Below are 19578 nucleotides of genomic sequence, written 5' to 3' on the forward strand. Positions count from 1 at the left end.
ATCTACAGAATTTTCTCTTATTACAATGACAAAACTAGCTTCCTAATGACTCTCTTGATTCTGATATTTGTACAGGACAATGGAGAATATAAATCTGGGAAGGACTAAATATAATGACAGTATATTTTGGAGAGCAGTACTTCATCTTTAGAGATCCCAGAAAGCTAAAGATTTGGTTCAGAAAAGGTCACTGGAGTATCAGCAAGTATGTAATAGTGACCTCGCACATTTCCAATACCTGTGGCGTTCAAAAGCCGGTACTCAAGGAAGGAAATTGAGAGGATTATAAGTTACTGACACAAGACTAGTATCATAAGTGGATTTTGACATACTGGTCAGAGAATTTTTGAGTGATAGGGGAGCTTGACACAAATTTTGGGACAAACTTGGCACTACTGTCAAAACTGAAGTATGTTCCAGAACCATGTCCATTAGCTTCTTCCATATTTGTTAAAGGCTATGGAAAAGTTTTGCTTTATGTTTGAAGTGGTCATTGTTCCTTTGTTGTATGATAAACCTTTTCCTGGGGAGACACTGCACACATGTCTATACACCCCAAACAGGGAATCTACCTCAGACCAAAGTACAGATACCACCAAAGTATAAGTTGATGTACCAATGAGTCTCATTGGGTTATTTATAAGGTCAGAGGTGAGAGGTTGCTCACAGGAGAAGAAATTACTCAAACATAACTCACCCCAGCATTACCACAGCTCACAAAAGCTAGGAACTTAGAGTACAGTGTACAGCCTGCAGGCACCTCGACAAGTTAGAGAGGGTCCTTTCTAGGGAATTCAGCTGGTCTAAATTTCTTCCAGGCATCTTGGCTCTCAGCAGTCTTGTTTTGTTTATGCTGGGAGAAAGGGGGTAGAAAATCTGGTCAATTTCAAGAACTTCCTGAAGCTATTTTGAATTGTTTGCCTTCTGGGTTGAGGAGCTTCCCTGTGTGATTGAATATTTCGGTTTCAGAGGAAACTGTTCCATAATAGTTCTAAACAGTACATGATGGTTGTAAGTATACAAAGTGCCCAGAACATATATCCTGTGTGCTATTGGTGTATATTGGTGCCTTGCTTATTTATGCACATATAGTTTTTGTTATCTCTTTCTTTTTAATGTAAGACTTTTATTTGAGACAGGATCTCACCTTATAGCCAAGGTTAGCTAAGGAGTCATCAGGCATCACTAGCTGGTCTTGAACTCTCATAAGTCCTCCTGTCCTATTCACCATTGTTTTGGGATTGTAAGCATGAACCATCATACCTGGATTTAATGAATGATTTACTTAGCTCAGAATCTTATGATTTGGGGTGATATGGATTCCAAATTTATTTTTGTTTAACAAATTTAGGAATAAAACTTTTAGAGGCTGGAGATATAGTTCAGTGGGAGATTACTTATCTGATATGCTTGAAAACCAAGGTTTAATTCTCAGTATTGCAAAAAGAAAAAGAAAAAAGAAAAAGAAAGCATTCTAGTATTTAGCAAAACATTGAAAATACTTGATACACAACCCCCACCAAAGCAAACATTGAGGCAATGATTTTCTTGGAAATTTGGAATATTGCTATATTAAAAACAGCTATAACCATGAATAGAGAAACAAAAATAGTGATCAATTCCTTTTATAGGTAGGATATGGTTGTACTCTAGAACCTAGGGTCTTACTCATGCTATGCAAACACCCTACCAATGAACTGTACCTCTAGCTCCCTATTAACTAATTTTTAAAAATAAATTGAAGTAATGGGTATCATTAAGTTGTTCAAAATAGCCTTGAACTTTTAATCCTTCTGCTCAGCCTCAGAGTAGCTTAGACTACAGACATGCCCACTTGAGGTGGATAGTTATTGATTTACCTTATTCCATTTAGAGTTTATGTTTGTGAAATTAAAATATATGTATGCATCTGAATTTATTTGGCTTATTACAAAATGTAGAATAAACCAATCTGTAATGATCTATATCTCTTGATCACTGGTTCATATCATCCCTAGTTTAATAAAAATATCTGTTCTTTGGAAGAACTTTGAGTTGTATCCAACTGGGAAGGACACTTCCACATAAATATATGTGGATATATGTGTACTAGCAACAATGACAAATCCCATAATGGGGAAACAATGGCTCTTCCCTTCTTAAGTAGCACCTTCTCTCTTTACAGCTCTTATGCTTTGGGGTTAGAGCACATGGTCAGGTTCACAAGACTAGTTAGTTAGCAGCAGCAGTAAGACTAGGTTCCCAGTGTGAATTCTTCTTTATTTCACATTGTACATTGCATACCCCCTGAACCTGAGGCAAAGCTTACATCCCTTAATTCACATCCCTTCACAATATTCTCAAATAGAGCTACTCTCTTATGGAGTATCCAGTGTCTTACAGGAAATTGGCAGTATTCATAAAAGCCAGCATGTCCTCACTTAATCTTAGGTTTAGCCTCCTTAAATGATTCTGAATAATTCTATTTTTTCATTCTGAATAATTCTATTCATAAAGCATTGAATTAGAGCACAGAGCTAAAGGAATTAAAAATATTACTATAAATGAAACTTTCAATAAAAGATAGAAAAAGATGATACATTGTGAAAATAACATTACCCATATATGCAATGGTAAGTAATTGCAAATTTAGGGATTGCACAAAAATTCTGCAAGAGATATTTTCCATGTCTGAGATAAATCATTTAAAACAGGAGTAGTATCAAATGCATGCTAATTGTTCAAAAGGAGTATACATTGCCAGAATTTTTCTCTGACACCTCAGTACCTGTGGCTCAGAGCCTGACAACTTAATGGGGTTGTCCACACTTCACATTAGTCCCAAAGTGCCAGTGGACAACTTTACTGCAGGGACAATATTCAAGAGGTTTCATGGACACTTCATTATCCAAGAAATCTCTGGGGAAGGAGGAAAAGAACTCTATGAATTAAAAAATAAAAATATACCAAGATATCTAAAAAGTATATCCTCATTCAGCAATCCATCTAAACCTGCACTCAGTCCTCAAATGCCTTAGGCAGGATATTCAAACTAGGCATCTCTCTTGAGCCGAGACAGAACATTGGCCTAAGGTGGTAACAACAGTTCAGTAGAGCTGTGATCCTTAGGTTGTTAGATATTCAGTAAGAAACCTAAATGAACACTACTTGAGGAAGATGAGAAGTGTAATACTGACTCTACTATAAGCTCTGGTAAGACCCAAGCATCCCTAGCCTAATATGGCTTACCCAACAGGAGAATAGAGGGGAAACAATCCTACCAGGAAAGAACTTGCCCCAGAGACAATAAAGAACATAAGGCCAGGCCCTGTTCTTAACTATGGGAGAACTAGGGGGTGGGGGGAGCTATGAAGTTGAGCTGTGCGCTTAGTTTTTTTCTGGATGGTGTCTGGGAATCATGAGCAAGATGTAATAGTGTGAATTTAACTCTTCACAATCAGAAAGATGTCGCTATATGCAGTTAAAGTGAGGAGCACCACCAGTACTCATCACAGGACACCCCTGAAAAGAGTGCTATACCAAAAGCATCTGTCCTAAGTCACTCACACAATAAAATAAAATGTCCTGAAATGGACAAGTAGGGAGGGAGGAGTGTTTATAGGGGTAGGAGGGAAGTAGAAGAGGGATGAGAGAGAGGAAAAAAGGATACATTGTATCTGCATATGAAATTGTGAAAGAAATAATTTTAAAAAAGAAAGACAGGCCTGTTACACAGGAAACTCTGTCTTGAAAAGTCCCCCCTCAAAAAAAAGAAAAAAAATGAAAAACAAAGCCTCAACTCTATTTCTGGATCGTGAGGGTTGAGAAAGCAGTCTTAAAGGAGGCATGTGTACACTTCCACTCACGTGAGTGAGGACTAGGTTAACAGCAGATGGGCTCAGGGAAGTAGAAGAAATCTCAGGATCCTCAGAATGTACTGTTGAGCCAGCACATAGAGTATGGGGTGCTCCCTATTTCTGCCTTGAGGATCCCAGCAAGGGGACTAATAGAATGCAATGAGCAAGGTCTCAATTCTGCAAGAGAGAGTTCTTTTCAATCTCCAAAGACCCTAAGTGGGAATAAGAAAGACTGACTCCAAACAGACCTGAGAAACAAAAGTTGTGGGATTCATGTAAGGCTTGGCTAGAGTGTTTGCTCTGTGACTTAGGAAGGGATGGGCTTCCTGTGGAGCTGGAGGGCTTCAATAAGTACAATGAGCTGGGCAGTGGTAGTACACACCTTTAACACCAGCACTCAAGAGGCAAAGGCAGGCAGATCTCTGTGAATTTGAGGCCAGCCTGGTCTACAGAGCAAGTTCCAGGACTGCCAAGGGTACACAGAGAAACCCTGTCTCAAAAAAAATTAAGTACAATGAAAAATGACTTGGGTCTGCTAGAGGACAAAAAATGCCCTAATTATTTTCAACACTGTGAGCCATATCTAGACTTCCACTCCAAGGATTAAGAAATGGGAGGGCAATGTTTGCTTCTGGAAAATTTGAATCAATAGAGGAAAGGATCCTAGGACAAGAAGAAACTGCTCCTGATTGTGATGTACCAGACAACGTTGCAACCTTGTTGCTCTCATATCTCTAGGAAACCGGAGAGGTTTATCTGAAAGCTGAGAGGAAAGATCCAACTAGGGAGGAACAAACAATATAGGACAAGGCATACAATATGAGGGGTTTAGGAGGCTTTGAGAAATGGATGGAGGCATAGTGGGGAAAGTGGGGCATACGCTGCAATGGACCTCAGAGGTTCAAACAAGGGGCTTTGTGTGCCGTGGACTAAAAAGAGTTCGAAGTCTTGAGGAAGCTCGAGTACAGTGAGGAATTATAGATTGGCTTCCATATTGAACTGATAGTGGGGTTCCTTAGCAACCTGGCCCTGCTGTCAATCTTCAGAAACATCCTCTGACCGGATATGGTCTACCCTCGCTTCCTGTTGGAAGGGGAGAAACTGGGTTGTTGGTGCTCTTGGCAGAGGTGCTGTGTGCGTGCCCATAGACCGGCTGTCTGCAAATCCAAAAGGATCCTTCAGTCAAGGTAAGGGACCTCAATATGTACTAACAAGAGCATACCCCTTGAATAAACAAAGGGGCTGTACTCAATTCCATCCCTGGGTCAGTGGGCTTATTCTGAGAAAGCCGTGGATTACAATGTATCTTAGAAGGTCTCAGAACAGAGTGGGCACCTTGATCTTGGAAAGGAGTCCTGACACTGAAGATGGCCTGGTGATATCCCAGACCACAAATAAAGCCAAACTTTGGACCTAAGTGATAAGGAGTGCTCATTCTAAACAATTAGGCTTCCACACTCAGCCCCCCCCATCCCTAACCCCACCTGCACTGAGTTCTGGAAGACCCCATGCAGATTAGGCAAGTAAACATGGAGCAATTTGACTAAATGTTCAGACATTAGGGATTTTGTAGCACTCCCTCACCCCCCCCCAAGAAGAAGAAGAAAAAAAAACCCAAACAACAGTAAAAAGAACTTCGTTTAAAAACAACAACAACAACAACAAAAAAGAAAACTAAAAAGCCCCAAATATCTTGTATTTAGACAGCAAGGGGGTGTGTGGGAGGGATGTAGAGGCAAAAAGAGATACCTTCAAAAAGCAAGGACATCCTGAATTGTGCAGTGATACAATGTTTTGAGTACAAGGCACAGAACAAGGAAAACACAAAATGTTTTAATCCTGTATTTAAGAACCACCTACAATTTTACATGTAAGAGGTTTATGAGGAAAAAAAAAACAGTCTCTGAAGAAAAGAAGGAAGGGAAAACGTAGAACAATTGCCAATGAATATGATCAAACTCATATATGTGTGTGTATGTATGTAAAATTCCATGATGAATCACATTATTTTGTATAATCAAAATATGCAAAAAGAAAGCAAGCATTAGTTAGGACTGTTTAAGCATAGTACTATGTTACAAGGCCTGGAAAGAAAATGAAATATTGAAAGCAGTAAAGGACTTATTAAGTCTTGTGATGGATATGACAAAAATAAAGTGTTGTCTCATATTTTTCCCAGAGAGAGTTTCACAAAATCAGCTACCTTGGCCTCATGCAGTGGGTTTGCTTAAACATTGGTTTGCAGTGCCTAACAGGAGTGAAATGTGTGACCATTAACTGTGATGAGGGGACCACTTTCAGAAAGAAGAGGACCATTTAGAGCCCCAGATTTGTTGTGAGCTATGAACATTCTGGCATTACTAGCCATGATCACTGCTCTCAAGGCATTTTCACCTTCAGAAAGCAAAGAGACGAGCTACCAGTTTCAACACTTCCCTTATCTCTTTATGGTAGCCCAAAGGGTGAATCTCCTCAGTCTAAAAAGTTTAGCACAAAGTGGGTGATGCCAGGGTTTACTGGGAGCTGAGTTGAGGAACCTGAAGGAAGGTTGAAGACCCCAGAGAGCCCAAGCCAGAAAGGGCTCTCTAATTCTCAGCACTCAGTGTACCCAGTTAGTGCAGTGTACTGAAGCTCCCTGAAGCTTTGTCCCTTGGGGCTACGAGGAACCTTTGAGCTGTCAAATGGGAGTAGCAGAGGGGAGTGGCTCAGAAGAGCAAAATAGTTGATATAATCCTAGAACTGAAGGTGCTCAAACACCAGAAGACAGGGAGCCTTGTTGAACCTTGGCACTGCCTGCAGGCTATTCAGGAGACCAGGAGCACTGTGGGTTTGGGGAAAGTTAAAGGAATATTGATAAAAGGAAATCTATTCAAAACATAAATAAGTGCTTATATTATCTCATTCTCTCTGTCCAGGTATCCAAGTCACTTGCTCTACAATCTGCTCTTGCCTGTTGTTACTGACCATATCCATCATGCCCAGGGGACAAAAGAGCAAGGCCCGGGCTCGTGAGAAACGCCGCCAGACCAAAATGGAGTCCCGAGGGCTTGAGGATACTCACACCAAGGCAGCAGAGAAAAGAGAGCCACCCTCCTCTTCTGCTCATGCCTCTGAAGATGCTATGACAAGTATTGCTGCTGATGTCTTTTCCAAGTTGTTTCAAGGAATGCCTTACGTCACTACTTTCAGTATCTGCATTGCCTGCAAAAGGTCTGATAAAATTGCCAAGAGCAGACGGAAGAAAAATACGACAAGATCCTCTAGGACCCAGCACTCCAATAAGAGCCCACAGAAAGATCTTCTTAAAAAGAAGACAGGGATGCTGATGGAGTACATGCTCAACAAGTACAAACAGAAAGAGCCCCTCTTGAGAGAAGAAATGTTGAATGTTGTCAACAAAAGCTTCAAGGAGCAGTTCCCTGAGATCCTCAAGAAAGCTTTGAACCGCATGGATCTTGTTTTTGGACTAGAGATGAAAGAAGTCCAGCCCAATGGTCAATCCTACATGCTTGTCAGCAAGCTAGATTTCAAGGATGATGGAAGTAGAAGCAGTGAGCTGGGTCTTCCCAACAGGGGCATTCTGATCCCCCTCCTAAGTGTGATCTACTTAAATGGCTACTGTGTCCCAGAGGAGGAGGTCTGGCACTTCCTAAATATGCTAGGAGTCCATGATGGGGTCCCACATCTCATCTTTGGGGATATCAGAAAGCTCATCACTGAAGAGCTAGTGCAAGAAAAGTACCTGGAATACCGTCAGGTCCCTGACAGTGATCCTCCATCCTATGAGTTCCTGTGGGGTCCAAAAGCCTATGCTGAAGCCAGCCAGGTAAAGGTGATGGAGTTTTTAGCCAACATCAATGAAACTGGCTCCTCTACCTACCCATCCAATTATGAAGAAGCTTTGAAGGAAGAAGATAGAGCCCATGCTGTAGGGCCAGCCCAGAAAAGCACTACATGCAAGACTAAGAGACATTCTAAAAGCAAGTCAAGCCTTCCTACCTGCTAGTGAGATCTAAGGTCGTTTCTACTACATGATTGAAAGAGCCTACTAATCTTTGCTATTGTGATGCTCAAGTTAGTTATTGGTAAAGCTGTTTAGAAGTCAGAAGTTAAATAGAAAAATACCTTAGATCATTTATTTTAGAAAAATAAATACATCAGTGCCTTCCTTGTTTTTTACCAAGTTGAGGGTTGAAAGTTTGATTTGATATGAAATGTGATTTGAAATTTCATAGTTAACTTTAGTGATGTACCATAACATAATATGGAATTACAATCTAAATTGCCCGAGAGTAGGAGAGAAAAAAAGACACAGAAAAAAATAGACTTTCAGTTCATGTTTTGTTGTACTCCACACTTTCTTTTTTCAAACATGTAAGAGATGCATACTTTCTTTGCTTATGACATTAAAGGTGTATAAGAAACTAAATCACAGTAAATTTGTTTTCTTGCTCAAGGTTTGTATTTTACCAAAACACTTAATTGAACATCTGTTCTTGAGGAGACTTACTGGAGGTGTTTATAAAAATAAGACCCAATACGTACCCATAGAATGATAGATTTGGAAGAAGCCCCTATAATGGATGAAAGTTAAATGTGGTCTACTACCTAAAGGAAGAAACGGGGGAATATATACTTGAATAGAAAACAGGTTTTTTTTTTCATTTTTCATTGCTTTGTGACAGAATGTTTGTGTTGTTTTCTTTCTGTGTTTGGGGGTCCCAGAGCTATATATTTTATGGCATCTCTTAGGGTACACAAGAAAATAATCTTAGGTATATATTTCCAATGAACCAGCTCAAAATGCTCACATTAGTGAATGCTACCCTTTAATAAGTACATGCAAGACAAGTCAGACACAAAAGCCACACATTCAACAGGAATCTTGCTGGTCCTAAAAAAATTGACTCTTGATGGGGGATGTCCTTCTATATATATGTTTCTCTTATTGGTTGATGAATGAAACAGTGTTTGGCCAGTAGAGGCAGGAAGATGGGGCTAGAAGATGAGGAGAATGCTGGGAAGAGAGGCACCACAAGGAGACGCCATGTAACTACAAAGGAGTAACAGGTCTGGGCATTCTCCGGTAAGCCAAGACCATGTGGAAATACACAGACTAATAGAAATGGGTTAGTCAGTAAGAGAGGGCTAGCCAATAAGAAGCCCCAAGCCATCAACAAACAATTTTATAATTGTCGGGCATTGGTGGCGCACGCCTTTAATCCCAGCACTGGGGAGGCAGAGGCAGGTGGATCTCTGTGAGTTTTAGACTAGCCTGGTCTACAAGAGCTAGTTCCAGGACAGCCTCCAAAGCCACAGGGAAACCTTGTCCCAAAAAACCAAAAAAAAAAAAAAACAATTTTATAATTAACATAGCGTCTGTGTGCATATTTGGGGCAAATCAGCTTTGGGATCAAGCTGGAAAAGCAACTCCAACAACAGACTCTATTAAATTCATTTCTTCTTAGTGAAGTGTTTGAGCATTACAGACTATCTGCATGACCCCAAGTTTGCAGGGATAGTAAGTACCAGAGTTCATACTGGGACCCTGATCTAGAGCCTATGTTATTTAACTTATAAGCTGAGAACCCAAGCTGAAGTTCTTATTTAAGTACTCCAACACACATTTTGATTAATGTAGAGAAGGAATTTGTGATCAAATTATAGGATTAGAATCCACAGCTAAAGCAAGAAAAGTGTGTCATAAAATGGAGGGCCTGAAAGATGGCTCATCACCTTCCACCATGCCTGACAACCTCAGTTTGATTACTAGGATCCATGTGGTGGAAGGAGAATGGATACCCACAAATTGTCTTCTGACCTACATAAACATGGCATCCCATGTGCCTCCCCCCTCAAATAATGTGTTTTAACAGATAATAAATAATGGAATGTGAGGTGAGAAAGGAAGGCCAGGCTTTGGTAGAAATTAACTAATGAACTGCAGTGAGGTTGACACAAGACCCAAGGAATAAGACTGTCAGGTTGAATTTCTCCCTTCTTTGTGGGTGAGGTGATTCAAGTGTAGTCTCTCCTTGGATTGATGAGCTTGGTCTCCACATAGAAGATACGAGATATTCCTGACAGGAGTCAACATGATGATACAAAGCATGAATGAAGGGACTGAGACATGGTTAAGGTTATAGCTCTTTCCAAGGAATCACAGAGACAAGTGTGCTGTTAGAACTCAGGCCCCATGAGGTCTCTAAGAGTTGTTTTCCAGTATAATCACAGGTACCTCCTGTTTTCCTGACCTCACCCCACTGGGATCAATATCCTGTTGTGAACCCTTTGACCTGGGGTTTTTGTAAGTTTGTATATAAGGCTGCTCCACAATAAAGGTGAGAGACATTCTCTAAGAAGTGGACCAGGAGTCTTCATCCAAATCTCCAGGCTTTCACCCAATACTCGTACTTAGTGGCCAAGAGCAGCCACAGTGTGCCAACTCATGTTAACAGAGGCCAGGTTTCCAGACTGTAATAGCAACCTGCCAACTCCTTACACATAACAGGATAACACAGACTCCTATCAATCCCCACGATAGGTGAACAGGATAGTGCAAGGCTTGATTCTAGGATTGTGTCCCACAGCAACTGAGATGGGAATATTGGTACTGCCAGTTGTTTGGACTGACACTCATTTGTTACTACCATCATAAGGCTCCAATCTCGGTGTCATAGTTTTCATTCTAGTGATACTATTGACAACGGTGTAATCAGAAAATGTCCACTTCACTTCCTTCTACTGCATCTCAGAGAGCCACAGGTCTCATATACAGGACATATCTTACATTTCAATTTGAGAGGAGCAGAGCAAGAGAGATTACTCAACTAGTAACTTGTTTGTGGCACACAAATGAGCCCCAGAGTTCAACCCTAGCATGTGTATTAAAGAAGCTAAGCGTGTCAAAATGTTCTTGTAATAACAGTGATTGGGTACAGGAAACAAAAAGTTTCCTGGGGCCTTCTGATCAGCCATCTAGTCAAATTGGTGAGGTCAAGGTTTAATGAGAGACACTGTGGCAAAACATAATCTGGAAAGCAATTGGAGAAAACATCCCACATAGACTTCAGCCCTCTATATGCATTAACACAAATGCAGCAACCTAAACAGCCTACCATTCTGTCAAAAGACAAATCAAGTAATCTGGGTGGGGACTGACATGCCCATTCATCTTTGATTACAGATGATAGAAATGCCCTACCCTGCTTTTCATCACCACACTGAAATTTATTTCAGGTAAGGCTTCCTCTGTTTCCTTTATATAATATCTAAGGTAAGAAAGAAAAATCAGGAAATAACATTAGAAACTGTAGCCAAGAGATAATATAAGAGATCCAGTATACCAGTCACTGTACTAAGTACTGTCCATTCCTTGTACACCTAGCACCATCTAAAGAAGAAAAGGTCACCAAAGTCATTTTACACAAGTGGAATCTGATGGTCAGAGAATTTGATAATATTCACACTTGATACAGTTGGCAAGTGACAGAGCTGGTACATCACCCAAGGTTAAGATCATCTAAAGCCACAATATTTTAGTTCTAGACTGAGACTTACTTGATGTCCTCTATTATTTTTCTCTTATCATAACAAGTAAATTCTCTTATCACAAAATATTGGATGCAAGATCAAGAGAAATACGATCACCAAGGATTTCATACTCTCTGTGTAACCATGGCTAGCTTCTGATTCTTAGTGATATTCAAGCCTTTCATTCCCAAAGTTGAAGTTACACCTATGAACCAAACAAAATTCCGGATTAACTGTGAAGTATGAAGAAGCCAAACAAGAAGACATTTATTGGTCACTGGATTATATATGTCTATAATATCACATAGTTTCAAGGGATCAAGTGTTAAAAAGCTAAATCTCGATCAATCATCTAGTTTGTTTTTTTTTGGGGGGGTTGGGGAGTTTTTTGCTTTGCTTTGCTTTGCTTTGGTTTGGTTTTTCGAGACAGGGTTTCTCTATGTAGCTTTGGAGCCTATCCTGGCACTTGCTCTGGAGACCAGGCTGGCCTCGAACTCACAGCGATCCTCCTGCCTCTGCCTCCCAAGTGCTGAGATTAAAAGTGTGCACCACCAACGCCCGGCTCAATCATCTAGTTTTTTAAATTAACATTTGAGAGGAAACCTGCTAAGTCACGCTGGCTGACTAAAAATGTAATTATTTGGTATTTTCTTTCAATTTTATTCTGTCTATTTTCTATTTCCTTTTCTTCTCTTTTCCTTTGGTGTTATGGTGCAGACAACATGCTCCTTCATAGGTAAGTCCTATGTAGATAGAACTCAGGTAGCCAAGGCTTGGTTTGAACTCCCTATCCTCCAGGCCCTTATAAGCATGAGCTACCTTGCCCATCTTATTTTGGAATATTTTGTTTTTTACATTTATTCATTGGGGGACACATGTATGGGGGTGAAAGAACAGCCTGCGGGAGCCAGTTTTCTTCTTCTACCATGTGGGTTTAGAGGATCAACTCAGGTCATCAGGTTTAGCAGCAAGCACCAATACCTGCTGAACCATGTCATTGGCCACTATTATTCTATCAACGAACTGAGAATTCATAGAAATCTACTTGTAGTTGTTTTAATCAAAAGGGCCCCCATAAGCCCATAGGGAGTGGTGTTATTAGGAGGTGGGGCCTTGTTGAAGGAAGTGTGTTACAAGGGAGCAGGCTTTGAGATTTTACACGCTTGAGTCAGGCCCACTGTCACTCACTCTACTCTTCCTGCTGCCTGTTGATCTGGATGTAGAACTCTCTGCTCCCTCTCCAGCACCATGTCTGCATGAATGCCATCATACTTCCTGCAGTGATGACAATGGACTAAACCTCTGAATTGCAAGCAGGTCCTAATTAAATGTTTTCCTTTTTTTAAAAAAGCTGCTGTTGTCATGATATCTCTTCACAGCAATAGAAGACCTAAGACATCATTCGTACCCACAAAAGAAAAGATAAATAAGATGCATTTTGTGAATTTAAGGTATAAGTTACTATGTTTTTATATATGTATGAATGACTAAATGATTTCTCTAAGTAAATAATTTAAGATATGTATTATCTCAAAATTTTAAGGGATTTTTTTGTGGTAAGAATACCTAACATTTATTCTATTAGGAACATCCAATATACAGAGCAATAACATAAACTAAGAGAGTGAACTTGAGCCTTGAAAGTTATGAAGAATGGCTCTATAAATTCAAAGAGAAGCAAACCATTTGTATTCATCAGAAGACAACACCTGAAAAGAGTAGCACGACAAAAACAAACCTCATCATGTTTCTGGATTTGTGAGGGCTGAGAAAATGGTTGTTGTGTTAACAGTCATCTCCAAGATTGAAACATTTCAATGTTCAGAGAAGTTCCTTAAACCAGGAGGTAAATAACTCAAAATAGCTTCAAGTCCCTGAAACTGACCAGATTCACTAGGCCACTCCCTTCCAGAGTAAGCAATTAAAGCTGAGAGTCCCTCTCAGAATAGCAGGGTAAGGCAGCCAACTGAAAGAAGCAGAAACCAGCTGAGCTGTCTAGACTAGGTTTAGACATACTGAAGCACCTAGAAAAGACACTATCCAACCTGGTGAGCTGCCTTCCATTATCAAATTGCACTGAGAAGGCTTTATATCAGGGCTATTAGATGAGACTCCCCAATTTTCTCTATATCAGGTCTAAGGTGGAAGGAGCAATCTCTGATCGGAAACTGAAGATATCAGATAGCTGAAGAGAGAAATCTGAAATATGCCAGTCACTGTGCTGAGCACTTTATTTCATTACATTTCTTCTACCAGTTGTGGAGGACAAGGCTTATCAAGACCATCCCATAGAGCTAGAATCTGAAGCTCAGAGAGTTTCTCAACTTACACATTTAACAAGTCTGATTAAAAGATCAGCTAGGTCTACTTCCATGGTGTAAGATAATCTAAAGCCACAACATTCCATATTGTCCAACCAAAATCTTATGTCTCAAGTCACAATTTTTCTCACCATTGGGATTCTATCATAATCAATAAAAACTCTTTCCTTAAACTCCTGCATGTAATTAGAGTAAAAGCAACAAGACCATCAAATTCAATGTGAGATTTTTGTATTTGTTTGTCTTTGAGACAGGATTTTACACTGTAGGTCAGGTTCCCTGGAACTTCTATTTAGCCAAGGCTAGTCTCAGAGATTGGCAATTCTTATTTCTGAATAAAGTATTACACGTGTAATACAAACCTCCTGGTCAACAGCAGTATGCAGAAAGATAAAAAGAGTACATTTAGTTGTAATAAGAATATATATTTATATATGAATATATATATATATATATGATGAAAAGATCAAAATGTATTGGAATAAGTCATTTTTTAAGAAAATAAAAACCTCAAAAGAAACCTGATAAGTCAAGCCAGCAAAATATTGAAAATTTCATCATGAGGTTTGTTTTCTCTTTATTCAGTTCTCTTAATTTTTCCTGCCCCTCACTCTTGTCCTCTTCTCCTCTTGTATGTTCAGGTCTAAATAAGCAGGACTTGAATAAACTTGACTAATCTTACTGGCATGGGCTACATTGAAAATAATATTTTGTTTTGTTTAGTTTGGGGTGTGTGTTGTTTTGTACCCTACCCTATAATCTCATACCCTTGTTTTGTGATGTCTATTTCCATATCAAACTCTTTCCCAGTGACAGATGTCTTCTCTGGAGCATCGGGAGAGAAGAATGTGCTCACAACTGCAGATGAGGCAATGTTTTCTAAGAAGCATTTAAGATACAGGAGAAACAGAAACAGCTGACCTGAACAAGGGGAAGCACATGGAACCCAGACTGATGTCTGGGAGGCCAGCTCGGCACTGATCCAGACCCCTGAACATGGATGGCATTGAGGAGGCCTCAGAACTCTAGGGGGACCCTGGTAGTGGACAGTATTTTTCCCTGTTGTAAGAAGGGCCTTTGAGAGCCCATCCCTCATGGAGGGATGCTCTCTCAGCCTGGACACATTGGGAAGGGCCTAGGCCCTGCCCAGGATGATATGACAGACTTTGGGGAATTCACATGGAGGGCCTTACCCTCTCTGGGGAGCAGATGGGGAGTGAGGTAGGGGGCTGGAGGAGGGTTGGGGGGAGGGAAGGGAGAGGGAGAAGGGATTGACATGTGAAGCAAGCTTGTTTCTAATTTGAACTAATGAAAAATAATAAAAAAGATACAGAAGCAAGATTCAATCCTCCATTATTAAATAATAAAAATATACACTCATCCCAAACACATGACCATTATTCAATTCTATTTATCATATATATATATATATATATATATATATATATATATGTGCCAAACAGAAGAGTACTGCTCTGCATCTTTTCTTATACCAATTAAGATCTATAGTTTGCAGAAGCTGACCTAAATACAGCAAGGGGATCCTCACATAGTACAGATATCCAGATAGTGAATCCTGAATGAGGATTTTGTAGAAACATTTATAGCTCTGTTTTCTAGAATTCAGATTACACTGTGTGAGAAACATGGACCCTTACTTCATAAGAACACTAAAGACTCAGTGTTCTTATGTGAGAGTATTTATGTTCTGACATTTAAAGGGGTGTTAGTTACTGTTCTGTTGATGTGAAGAAATATCATGACCAAGGCAACACTTACAAAAGAAAGCATATAACAAGGTCTTGCTTACAATTTCAAAGGATGAGTCCATTATCATCATGTCAGGAAGCAGACAGACTTGGTTCCAAAGGAGTAGCTGAGAGCTTTACACCCTGATCCACAAGTAGCAGACAGAGAAGGGGGGAAGGGAGGGAGAAAGACACTGTATCTCTCAAAAGCATGGGCTTTTGAAACCTCACATCAAGCAACACACCTTCTCCAACAAGGCCACATGTCCTAGTCAACCCTGAAATACTTCACAAACTGGATACTAAGCTTTGAAATATATGAGTATGTGGGACCCATTTCTCATTCAAACCACTACAGTGAGCATCAGCCTAAGACGACAAATGCACTTCTGGTTAAGCACAGAGAACAGATTGATGGCCCTGGCACATACCCCTTCTCCTTTTCCTCATTGGCTGAGTAATACATACAGTTTGGTTTTATATCATCATCTAGGTCTTATACTCCCCTCTAATGCCTTCATTTTTTCTTTGTATCAATTAAAACCATCTCTACATTTCACAAACTATTTATTTTATGCTTATTAGACGCATGTCTTTGTCATGTCTGCTGACATGACATTAGTTAACAATGACAGTAGTTTCCCACACTAAACTTTTAGTATGGATAGGAGAGAGTTACCAGCATTTGGACTTTGAAAAGCTCAAGGAACCTTTGAAAATGGACCTTTAAAATTAGATCCATATCTGAGGGCTCTCACTGGCTCAAAATATCGCTAACCTAAAGTGTTCTGTAGAAAATTACTTGGAATATTTGAATGAGAAAAGAAGTCAATATGAGTGGATAACATGCTAAAGAGAGCATTTGTGTTTCTTGAGAGAGGAGGAAGTTATCATTTTAACTATACCAGAGGAAATAAAATGAATTTAAAAAATAGAACTTACATGATGGCTCAGCTGGAAAAAGCACATGATCCACAAGACTGCCTGAGGTCAATCCCTGGATGCTACTTACATACCCACACATGCAAATATTGAACACACATGAACACACCCTGATCCACAAGTAGCAGACAGAGAAGAGGTGGGGGAAGGGGGGAATAAAATGAATAAAATTAATTAATAATATTAACTCCAAATAAAAGAATATACTAAAAGCAAAAGACTGTATAAACTGACAGCTGTTGTTAGGCCTGGCAGAGCTGTGGGGACGAGCTAACCCTCATTTTTCTCCAGAAGGATGTGGAGAGTGAAAGACCAAGAACTTTAAGAGTCAGGAGGCTTGGTTTTCACAGGTACAAAGGTGAGAACAGCCAGGAATAACCACAGGAGGACCAGATACCAAAAGAGTCAAACTTCAAAACCCTCAACCACACTTCTGGCTGGGAAGGTGAGGGATGGGAAATGGGTCCTAACTGGAGTCTGACTAGACTTCTACTTCGGGTATGGAGGGGGGTGAATTCTATGCTAGAAGCAAATGGTAGAAGGAAAGATGCCAGCAACCCCAGAAGTCATGCTGTTGAGCCAGCAGACAGAATTTGTGGTGCTCCTCATCTCTGTCTGCAGTGTCACAGCAAACAGCCTAATAGCTTTTAAGTTTTAAAGGTCAGGATGCCAGTTCTGCAAGGCAGAGTTCCTGTTCAAAGCCAAAGTCAAGCTGAGAGACCCTCTGTGGAATGAAAGGAATTGTCTCCTAAGAGATAGTATGGGCTTAGAATCTTGGCCCTGATGTGGGTCCCAAGAAACTCAAGAAGCCTTGAACACCATGGGAAGAAGTTTGCCCAGATCACCTCCTCTGGGACTCAAGAAGGTGTGGCTTCCTATGGTGACTGGACCTTAACTTGAGGCATTTTTTGGCTCTGGAGAAGAATGGGATACAGCACTCTGAGATCCAGGACAAAGCTGTCAACTTTCGTAGTAAATGAGTAAAAAGCAGATTTCCACTTACAAGGCTGAGGCAAGGGAGGGCTTGTGGCTGACTTGTGCGCATACAGGGCAGGAGCCAAAGGTTCACTGCTTCTAGTTGGGAGGTTGTGGCCTTGTAACCTTCATTTCCCTGCACCACCCTGCCTCCCGGTGGGGGTGGGGGCTTAGAAAAGCAGAGAAGTGTCCCTGAAAGAATTAACTCTGGGGCAGGACATGCAAAGTTTGTGTATGTGGGTGGGTGGGGTTTCAGGTAGCATATGGGGGAGAGGGAATATGGCGTGGTGGATGGGGCATGAATTACAGTGGGGGCTTCAGAGGCTCAGACTGTAAGATTTGTGTGCACGTGCAATAGCCCGAGGAACGTGGGGGGGGGTGGGGTGGGGAAGACTAGGTGTCCTAGGGAAGTACAGTGAGCAAATCAAATTCTCCCCTTTATACAGCCTCCACAGCAGTGCAGTTCCATAGCAACCTGCTGTCAATCTTCAGAGAGCCTGCCCCTGGCCGGATGTGGTTTACCCTCTCTTCCTGTGAGGAGGGGAGGAACTGGGTCTTAGTGCCGGTGGCACAGACTCTGCCATTTGCTGCTCCCGACCGGCTGCCGGCAAGTTCTTACAGAGGTCTGCGGTCAAGGTAAGGACCCTAAATGTGTACCAAGGAGCACATAATAACTGCAATTAACCCCAATGGACAGCACTTGGTTCCACTGATAGGTTGACTGTCTTGCCCTGTGAAAGTATGGGCTACAATTTAGCTTGCTATCTCAGAGAGGACAGTGGACATTTTTCTTAAAACGGAGGCCTGATTCTGAAGATTCCAGCATCATAGACCACAATTAAAGTAAAACTTCGCGTCCTCAGTGATAACCAAAATCACAACCAAGTGTGTACCTATACCAAGCAGGCCAGGCATAGAACTCTAGAAGGTCCCAGGCAATGTATGCAAGCAAACCTGGGGAAACCTAACTTCAAAGTTCCCTAGGAAATTAGGGAATTAGGGCCAAAAATGAAATATAAGCTGCATGGATTCAGGCATTATGCTGGCCTGTCCCGGTCACCTGGCAGAATGCACTCAGGCAGTACTCTGGTCAGCCCAGTGTTCCATGGTTGTGCAATCTGCAAGCAGGTATAAAGGACCCCTTTAGAAGAAAGATCCTTACCCACTTAAGCTGTTCTTTCTGTTCGCTTACTGTTCTTTCTGTTCTCTTACTGTTCTTTCTGGTCTCTAACTGTTCTTTCTGCTCTTACTGTTCTTTCTGCTCTTTCTGCTCTCACTGCTCTCCTCTCTTTCTGCTCCTATCTCCCTTTTCTCTTCTGTCCTCCCTCTGTGTCTCTTTACCTCATTTCTCTTTCCTTCCTCCTCCCTCTCCTTTCTAATAAAAATTCTTACTCAAGTTCTGTCTGCCTGGCATGTTTGTCCCCTGCCTTGGTCACCCTCTCCTACCATGGAATCCAACATGGTCCCCCATGCAGGACTCCCTTCCAGCTTTATCCTAACATTGGTACAAAAGCACAATATAAGCAATAGGCTGGAGAGATGTTTCCTGTATAAAGCACTTTTTCATTAAAACCTGAGGACCTGAGTTGATAATCCACAGAACCCATGTAAATCTGGATGTATGTCTATAATCCCAGCACACCTACTAATAGATGGGAGGTGGAAACAGGAAAATCCATAGACCCGTGGATCAAGTTTCCCATGGTGCAAATCCATGGAAACACACACACTGTTTTAGGATTATTATTGCTGTGATGTGTTATGATCAGTCTTTCTGCTAAAAGCCGCCTGAGCCCCACCACCACATGTGAGCTTTACGCAAGCCGCCTGCCCCAGTCAGGGCACAAATGAATACATAGAAACTTGTATTAGGTTCAAAGCTGCTTGGCCAATGACTAGGATACTCATCTGTTAGCACAGTCTTAACTATCATACATCTATATATTTTATAAGACTTATCAGATGCCTTATTGGCGTCCCTCCTTGTCGGTGGCTCACATTGTGCTGCTGGAGCAGGAGCAGAGGGGAAAAGAGAGGGCCTTTCCTGTTTCTTCTTCACTTAAATATGAGTCTCCTTGCTATGTCACTTCCTGTCTGGATCAGCACTTCTCCACTACATTTCCCAGATCCTCTTTGACTCCTAGTCCCGTCTACTTGCTGTCTCATTGGCCAAAGAGTATTTTATTTAACAATCAATAAGATAAACATACACAGTACATTCCC

General features: G+C 41.0%; 1 protein-coding gene across 4 annotated transcripts in view; it reads left to right on the top strand.

Annotated features, from left to right (window-relative positions):
• The window catches only part of LOC103164139 (melanoma-associated antigen B4), an 84953-nt gene extending 76688 nt beyond the window's left edge, over positions 1-8265 (top strand). For 3 of the 4 annotated variants that reach the window (XM_027432716.2, XM_027432715.2, XM_027432714.2), the window contains exon 3: positions 6752-8265. In XM_027432716.2, coding sequence (XP_027288517.1) covers positions 6752-7842 — 1091 coding nt within the window. In that variant the 3' untranslated portion in view covers positions 7843-8265. Of the gene's footprint in view, positions 1-4860; positions 5024-6751 lie in introns of those variants that run through there. The other variant, XM_035450074.1, reaches the window with a different exon arrangement.
• Positions 8266-19578: the final 11313 nt, after the last annotated feature.

The sequence above is a fragment of the Cricetulus griseus genome, chromosome X (assembly GCF_003668045.3).
Source record: "Cricetulus griseus strain 17A/GY chromosome X, alternate assembly CriGri-PICRH-1.0, whole genome shotgun sequence".
NCBI lineage: Eukaryota > Metazoa > Chordata > Mammalia > Rodentia > Cricetidae > Cricetulus > Cricetulus griseus.